Source organism: Chenopodium album, chromosome 1, assembly GCF_948465745.1.
Source record: "Chenopodium album chromosome 1, dcCheAlbu1.1, whole genome shotgun sequence".
Lineage (NCBI taxonomy): Eukaryota > Viridiplantae > Streptophyta > Magnoliopsida > Caryophyllales > Amaranthaceae > Chenopodium > Chenopodium album.
Window position 1 is genome coordinate 15,878,577 of NC_137834.1, and position 9,007 is coordinate 15,887,583.

General features: G+C 41.2%; 1 protein-coding gene across 1 annotated transcript; it reads right to left on the reverse strand.

Moving 5' to 3' along the window:
• Nucleotides 1–3,903: 3,903 nt before the first annotated feature.
• On the reverse strand, nt 3,904–7,977 carry LOC145628752 (uncharacterized). The gene is made up of 5 exons (XM_081681142.1): nt 7,757–7,977; nt 6,260–6,386; nt 5,591–5,890; nt 4,308–5,371; nt 3,904–4,246 (listed from the first exon to the last, which is right to left on the reverse strand). Exons 1-5 carry the CDS (start codon nt 7,975–7,977, stop codon nt 3,904–3,906), a joined length of 2,055 nt encoding a protein of 684 aa, XP_081537268.1.
• Between the last annotated feature and the right edge of the window lie 1,030 nt (nt 7,978–9,007).

A 9,007-nucleotide genomic window follows, 5' to 3' on the forward strand; every position in this document is an offset into this window, starting at 1 on the left:
ACGGTACGGGTGATCACGCCTAAGGAACCTTCGAGTCCGTAGGTACACATCTTTGTGAGAATGAGTCAGGTATACGCTTGATGTGTCATCAATACATATGGGGCATGCTTTTTTCCCTTTGACCTTGTACCCACACAAGTTGCCATATGCAGGGAAGTCATTCATGGTCCACATAAGGGCTGCACGCAATGTGAACATCTCGTTCTGATGAGCATCGAAAACGGAAACCCCTTCGTCCCACATCTTTCTCAAGTCGTCAATAAGCGGCGCAAGGTAAACATCTATGTCGTTTCCAGGTTGCTTAGGACCAGTTATTAGCAATGAAAGCATTACATACTTACGTTTCATGCACAGCCAAGGAGGCAAATTATAAATCACTAAAAGTACCGGCCATGTGCTGTGTTGGGTACTAAGAGTGCCAAATGGATTCATCCCGTCCGTGCACAACCCAAGCCTTAAATTTCTGACTTCATTACCAAATTCCTCAAACTTCAAATCAATGTTCTTCCACTGTGGAGAGTCAGCTGGATGCTTCAGCATTCTGTTTTTCTTTCTTCCCTCTGCATGCCACCTCAAGTTTTTAGCGTCTTTTGGTATTGAGAACAGACGCTTAAACCTTGGAATAATGGGAAGATACCACAACACCTTAGCAGGAGGTCCCTCCGTGCCAGGATTGCAACTCATGCGCTTGTACCGCGACCGCTTGCATCGTGGACACTCCTGCAGTTTTTCATACTCATTTCGATACAAAATACAGTCATTAGGACATGCATGTATCTTCTTATACTCCAAACCAAAGGGACACATGAGCTTCTTTGCGTAATAATAAGACTTAGGAATTTCATTCCCATCAGGCAACATATCACTTAATGTGGTCAACAAAGAAGTAAAACTGATGTCCGTCCACCCATGCTTCGACTTAATGTTGAAAAGTGTTAGCACGGCCGATAGTTTGGAGTATTTTTTGCACCCGGGATACAAAGGCTTTTTGGAAGCCTCCGATAATAATTCAAACACTTCACCTTCAACACCTTGCAACATCTCATCCACTTGTTCATCCTCGACCTCATCCGCCTGATCTTCATCGGCTCCATCCTCACCATTATCAACAATATACTCATCATTCTCGTATTCCTCGTCCACATGAATCTCATTGCTTCTAACACGCACATCATTCCGATCAAGATCCCCACTGTACTCTCCACTTTCTCCGTGCCAAATCAACACATGGTAAAATTGCCTAAACCCACGACATAATACATGATCTCTAATGATTTCAACACTATCGACCACATTCACACAATTACAATCAACACAAGGACAATAAAGGCCTTTGCCTCCCAGTGTGCGTTGATAAGCTAAAGCCCTCTCGCAAAACTCTTGAACCCCATTCCAAAATTCCAATGTATCGCGTCTACCATACATCCAACCACGATCCTTCTCCATTTAGTAAATTGTCTCTAAACATATATATAGCACCATATAATTATAATGTGTAAGTGCTACATATTTTATGTAAATCAAATTCAAGTACAAAACGTGAATATACCATTCATATAGTGAAAAAATGCATGTTTCCAAAGGGTCCTTATCACTCCAACCTAACCCATCCTTGAATGTCTACTCTCACTAGTGAATGTATGTCAACTTTCCAATTTTAAGGAAAATCTGGCAGCATTTCCCCCTAGTTCTCCAAGTACACGATGTAGATAATTAATTACCCACATATGTACCCAAAGAACATAGTGAGGAAATGGTAAGCCGAGATGTTCCTTAAAATCGAAAAGAAAACATACATTCACCACCTAAGTGAGAGTACACATTCAAGAACAGTCCCAACCGGGGACTATTCAAGACTTTCTCCTAATGAGAAAGCCTTGAACGGGTATCTAGGCATATGATGATGCAATTCAAGTATTCTATATATTGTTGTATTTATTTGCAATTAAACAATACACAAGTTGCAATTTCATGAATAAACTTTTATTAAATGGATGAATAGAAAGAAATATAGCTAAGTAAAGTTTAGTAGTCATACCAATTGCAATATAGCAACTACCCACTTGAGCTCAATATGTACGTAGTCCTCAAGCTAATTAAACTCTTGCTTCAATTCACATATGAATCTATATATTAAAAAAACAAAAATTAGCAACGTCACTAATTCTCTAATATATTCACAAATCTCTAATGTATTCACAATTCTCTAATTTATTCACAATTCTCTAATGTATTCACAATTCTCTAATTTATTCACAACTAATTAAGTGGCAATATCACTATTTCTCTAATTTATGCACAATTCTCTAATTTAATCACAATTCTCTAAATTATTCACAAATCTATAATGTAATCACAATTCTCTAATTTATTCACAATTTTCTAATTTATTCACAACTAATTAGAAGCAAGGTCACTAATTCTTTAATATATTCACAATTACCCATTAAAACAACCTAAAATTACACATTAAAACATACAAAAACTCAACTAATTAAGTAACATTTTTACTAATCTCTATTATATTCATAATTAATCATTAAATCAACCTCAAAATAACCCATTAAAACATACAAATTTTTCAACTAAGGAACAAGGTAATGCAAAATTACTCTAATCTATAATATGTATTCAAAATTACTCTAAACATACAAAATTACTCTAACGTATAATATGTATTCAAAATTTCTAAATAAACAACCAATGCAAAAATTAAAAAAATTAGGTAAAATTATATACATTCCTTGACTTTAATTTTCTTAACAATAATTGTTAAAAATGCTATTGAAAATAATAGAATTACATATTTCAAAATAATTGTTCAATTTTTAACAAAAAAAAAAACTTACCCTAAATTAGTTGGAAGACTGTGCGCGCTGGTGGAGGTGGAGGCGTGCTGTTGTACGTGTTGATGGAGGTGGAGGCGTGCTGCTGTACGCGGAGATGGAGGCGGTGCAACAAAAGAAGGTGAATTTGATGAGAAGAGCAAAAGAAGGCGGTGCTGTACGCAGGAAAAGAAGAGCAGGGCTGCGGCGCGGCGGTTGAAGGTGGTGCAGCAAAAGAAGGGTCGAAGGTGGCGCGGCGGCAGAGAAGAGGAGAAGAGAAGAGGAGAACAGCGCTGCAGCGCGGCGGCAGACCGAGGCTTCTTCAATTCGAATAGCAGGGCTGCGGCGCGGCTTCTTCAATTCGAACAGCAGAGATGGAGGGAAAAGGAGGGGACGGAGACTAGGTTATGGGTTTTCTGGTGGTGTTCAAGGTGGCAGTAGTGGTGGAGGGAAAAGGAGGGGACAGAGGCAGCAGTGGTGGTTTTCTGGTTTGGGTTTTTCGAATGAAACAGTGAAGGCCAGGTGAATGGTTAAGGAAAGGAGGAAGAAAGAAGGGGGAAGAAAGGAGGGAATGAATGAAATAAAGGGCCGGTTTTTTTTTTGTTTAAAAAAAACCACCGGTTCACTAAGGCACCGGTTCAAACCGGTGCTTTTTAGTTTTTTGGCACCGGTTTGAGTTGAACCGGTGCCTTTTACCAACTTTTTAAATCCCGCCCATTTTTAGGCCGGGTTTTGGCACCGGTTTGGCTTGAACCGGTGCCAAAAGGGGGTTGCCTTTTTGAATTTTTCTACTAGTGTTAATTAAAATATTTTTTTAAAAAATGAAAAAAAAAACTAAGGACACACCAGAAGATGACACGTGTCATCACAGGTGTGTCTTTTAGTATATAGTATGATTAGACCTAGTCTTTGGGGTCCCCTACTTTATATAGAGGGAGGCTGCGAATAGTGCCAAATTATGTACGGAGTTTTTTTTTTTCTTTTTGTTTTTTTTTTAAAATTATATCTAAGATGGTTATAGTAAGTTATTTATTTTTTTATTGATTTTTTTTTTTGACAAAGGGAACTACAAACAAACTTAAAACATAAAAGAAAGCAATTGACGACGGCGAGCCGCACCCGCTAAGGCATGAGCATTACCAACCATAGATCTATCAACCTTGCAAATATGACACGTAGCAAAAGCAATAAGAAGCTGACGAATATCCTGAAGGACCCAACACACCGAAATATCCTTTGGACCTAAATTCAAAAGTAATTGAGGGATAGCCAAACAATCCGTATAAAGCAAGATACGAGTAAACCCACGTTGTCTAGCCTGACGAAGACCCCAAAGGCAAGCCAGTAACTCCGAATGAAGGGCTGAACTAGGAATGCACGCCCTGGCTCCACCCGCAATCAAATAAGGAGAATTCAAATTCCTAAAAAACCAGCCAGCACCCGCAGTATTGTCATGACGGTCCCAAGCGCCGTAAAAAAAACAGGAAAACATCACAAACATCCTGTAAAGATCCAGAAAGAGCATACACTAGAGGACGAGAAGAAAAACCCGGAGGAATAGAAGAACCACACAAATCCAAGGCCCTAGCATTCCTACCACGAGTGTGCCAATTAGAAGCCAAATCCAGAATGGACTGCGGAGAATAAACCTCCGATCTAAATTTAACATTATTCCTAGTTAACCAAACAGCCCAACAGAAGCCACAAACCCAATCCAACTGATCCCAATCCTTAGCCAAAGAAATAGAAGCCATCAAATCCACAAACCATTGCTGAAAGGGAACAGACAAGGACGGACTAGGAAACTTACTCCAAATAAACCGGAACCAAAGATCCTTAATAAAAGGACAGTCCCAAAATAAGTGCTCCACCGATTCAGAAACTGTGCCGCAGAAGATGCAAGAAGGATCAACGGGAAGACCTCTAAGATAAAGAACAGCAACCGTCGGAAGAGCATTATGTAACATCTTCCAAATAAACAACTTCCACTTCGGGAGAAACGGAAGACCCCGCAAACGTTTCCACCAAGAACTAGAAACAAACCCACCCGAAGGAGGGAGGGTCTGAGAAATCAGGCGAGAGTAAAGCGACTTCGTCAAAAAGGTGCCATCACGAGTATGTTTCCAGTAGATAAAATCATCAATCTGATGATTAGGACGCTGTAAACCAAGAATAGCAGCAGCAACAGATTGAGGAAAAAGGAATCTAACAAAGGAAGTATTCCACACTAAAGACTCTAGCATCAGCAACTCAACAACAAGGGTAGGCTTAACAGACTCTGGAATAGAAGATCGAAAAACCATATCGACATTTGGAACCCAAGAGTCACCTATAATCCTCACCTTCTCACCTGTCCCTATTTTCCACGAGATACCCTGAGAAAGAGCAGCACCTCCTTCCAACAAACCACGACTGCCCCAGGAAGGGCGGGAAGCCGACAAAACAGGCCTAGGAGCAAGCAAAAGAGGATACTTGGCCTTAAGAACACGGGACACCAAGAGTTGAGGATGATGAAGAAGACGCCAAGATTGTTTAGCCAGCAAAGCCTGATTAAAAGAACGCAAATGGCGAAAACCCTATCCACCCAAACCCTTAGGCATGTGAATTGTAGCAGCAGACGAAAGAGCTAACCCTTTCATATCCTTACCGGACATCCACCAAAACTTAGCAAGGAGAAAGTCAATTCGGTTGCAAATAGTGGAAGGGATCTTGAAAACAGAAAGAATGTGATTAAAGGAAGCCACAAGAATAGAGTTGATGACAACCAGTTTAGCCGCAGACGACAAATTAAGAGCTGCCAAAGAAGATAAACGCTGCGCAACCCTATCAACCATAAACTGAAAGTCCTTGCACTTCTGGCGGCTTAGATCAACCGGGAGACCCAAATAGTCACCTACAGTCTCTCGAGCTTGCATATGTAAGGGTCGTGAAAGAAAGTCCTTATAATTCTCCGGAGTATTAGAGCTAAACCGGACATAGGACTTTTGTAGACTAATCATTTGCCCAGAAGCAGAACAAAATTCCTGAATAACCGTAAGAACATTGTCGCATGCTTCAGGAGAGACCTTAAAAAACAGCAGAGCATCATCCGCATAAAACAGATGAGAAACCGAGGGAGCATGACGAGCAACCCGCAACCCCTAGAACAAACCCTGTTTTTCATCATGACGGAGCATTAAGGAAAAAATCTCCATGCACATAACAAACAAATAAGGAGAAAGAGGACCTCCCTGGCAAAGGCCATATCTAGGGTGAAAAGTTGAAGTAGGAGAACCATTAACAAGAATCTGATAAGAAACCGTCATAACACACTGTTTAATAATATGAATCCAGCACGGAGGGAAACCAAAATGGGCCAGAAAATCCCAAAGAAAATCCTAATTGACTCTATCATAGGCTTTATTCATATCCAATTTTAGGGCTGCAAAACAAACCTTAGAAGAAGAAGTAGTGATAAAGGACAGTGGTTCATGAGCCAACAGACCATTGTCCGCCATCAAACGACCCGGTACAAAGGCTGGCTGAGAGCTCGAAATGAGGGAAGGTAACACTCGCCTCAACCTATTAGTCATGCATTTAGCAATGCACTTATAAAGAACATTGCATAACCCAATGGGATGAAAATGAGAGGGAGTTTCTGGATTATCCACTTTGGGCATCAAAGCTAAAAAGGTGTTGTTCCATTATTTCAAAAAATAGCCATGAGCAAAAAAATACTTAATTGCCTGAATCACTTGTGGACCAACTATAGCCCAATGAGGCTTAAAAAAACTAGTCGAAAAACCATTCGAACCAGGAGATTTATCATCACCAATATGAAACATGGCCTGTATAATCTAAAAAGACGAAAAAGGGGTGAGTAAAAACTGAGTGTCCAATTGAGAAAGAGATTGAACTTCCAGGTTATCCCAGGAACACTGAGTTGGAGGAGGAACAACACTATGACAATTATAAATAGAGGAAAAGTGCTCTTGTAACAAATTAGCAATCCCAGAATAGTCTGAAACCCAACTGCCACAATCATCTCTGAGACTCATAATCTTGTTCCTCCGTCGTCTAACTTGAACAGATCTAAACAAAAGACGTGAATGCGATTCCCCAAGAGCATCCCACTTAGTCTTACAGCGTTGCTTCCAAAATAAGAAAGAAGTTTGCGCAGCAGAAACCTTTTCTTTTCAGATAGCAGAAAGGGAAGTCCGGTCCTCAACATCTAAAAGATTAAAAGAATTTGCATTCATCGAGGACTGCAAATCTTGCCAATCAATTCCCCATTGTCTTTTATGAGAAACACACCAAGTCAAAAGCCTGCGCTTTAGATCCTCCAATTTTTGTGAGACTGCAAACATCTGAGAACCCGGAAAAAAATTTCTCCAGTTGGAACTAATAAGACAAGAGATGTCCTTAAGACCCAAACACCAATTTTCAATCTTATATGGCCGCCTTTTCGGCATACCTGAACCCAATTCTCGTAAAACAATTGCCGCATGATCCGAGAATAGGATCGGTTGATAAAAATGGCCGCATTAGGATGCATATCCAACCAAGAAACCGTAGCTAACCCTTTATCCAAACACTAAAAAGTAGGATTAAGCAACTGACCATTAGTCCAAGTGAACCGAGGCCCCGAAAATGGAATATCTTGTAATTGAGACTGAATTTTCCAATCCATAAAACCATGTCTGCCTGGGATGTCCGTTGAACCACCTACCTTATCACCTAAATACTCTACCTGATTAAAATCTCCTATGAGAAGAGTAGTAGGAACCAAATGTAAAATGGAAGAAATTTCATCCTATACTAAGTGTCTAAGAGAAGTATGAGGCGAACCATACACAAAGATGATATGTTTTATTTCTTGTCCAGGAACTAACACTTTACAAAAGAGGATATTTGGAGAAACAGAAATATGATAAACTAAAACCGGGGCAAACCAAAAAACAACTAAGCCCCCACTAAGTCCTATAGCATCCGACCCACAAATCATATCAAAACCAACAACAGAAAGTTTCTTAGCAGCTATATGTACAGGTACTAGAGTTTCCATTAGGAACATAACATCTAAAGCAAAAGAGCGGACTAACGAAACCAAATACGGAACCTTAGGGGAATCCGCAGTATCTAAACCCCTACAGTTCCAAGCTGCAATATTCATGGATCCTTAGGTGGCCCAACACGGGGAGCCACCCCACCTTCAGCACCTCCAAGCTCCGAACCAGAACCTGAGGAATCAGTATCACACTTGCGTTTTTTCAGAGGCTTGAGAAACGGGAAGCAGACTGACCCAGCATCCAAAATTGGTGGGTCTGGAATAGGAGCCTCCTGAGATATAGACTGACGTTTGCAAGGACACGTCTTTTTAACCCAATTCCAAGCTTGATCTCCTTTCCTTGCCAATTTAAGCGTCAATTTCTTCTTACGCCGAGTATCCTGCGAAGTGTTCTTAGCAGACAAAGTTGCAGAGGAAGACGTTGGTGAAGAAATCGAGGATGAGTGAACTTAAATTGGGGGGGGGGGGGGAACACTCCATGGGAACAGGTTCTTCCTCGTCGGATTGTTGTTCCACCTCAGATTGGATTCAGGGGGGACACCACCATGTACCTTGATTTTGCATCACTATGAGTCGGAAACGATGAACCAAACGAAGGAGATGGTGACGGAACAAAGACAACAGGTGATGGCGCCGGCATCGGCGAAGACACTGGAACAGTAGAAGGGATTGGGCTTCCTCCATTACTCCGAGAAGCAGCCCAATTGCTCGGACCTGCTCTAAATGGATCGGGAAACAACGGACCCGTCGGACCTAAAGGAGGGGGAGAGAAACGCGGCACCGTTGCCGCCACCGTGCCACCAGGCACAGGAGCACCACCATAGATATGGTAAGGATCAAAACTCCTGTTGAAATTAGGATGAGAAATGCCCTGAGAAGATTCGAACCTTGGAACTCCCTCGAAAATCTGAGCCTTGAGATTAAACTGCGAGGTTGGGCCTGGCCCACTTATATCCTGAGGCAGATGAACCGAGTCCGTAGCATGCTGAGATTGGGTTAAACCCAGATCCACCAAAGAAGGTGGATATCCATTCCAGTCAATGGGCCGAGAACTAACTAAATTATTGGGCCCACCTGGATCATAATCTGGTCTACCAGATTGGGCTGAGTCCGAAACAGAAAAGGAAAAAGATAA

What these genes read in the sequence shown, in the direction of transcription:
- LOC145628752 (XM_081681142.1), bottom strand. Translation starts at nt 7,977, where the DNA reads ATGAATATTGCAGCTTGGAACTGTAGGGGTTTAGATACTGCGGATTCC. An exon ending in GGGGGCTTAGTTGTTTTTTG is followed by an intron (nt 6,387 to 7,756) that starts GTTTGCCCCGGT and finishes CATGACTAATAG; the next exon opens with GTTGAGGCGAGTGTTACCTT. An exon ending in TGTCGTCTGCGGCTAAACTG is followed by an intron (nt 5,372 to 5,590) that starts GTTGTCATCAAC and finishes TCTTTTAATCAG; the next exon opens with GCTTTGCTGGCTAAACAATC.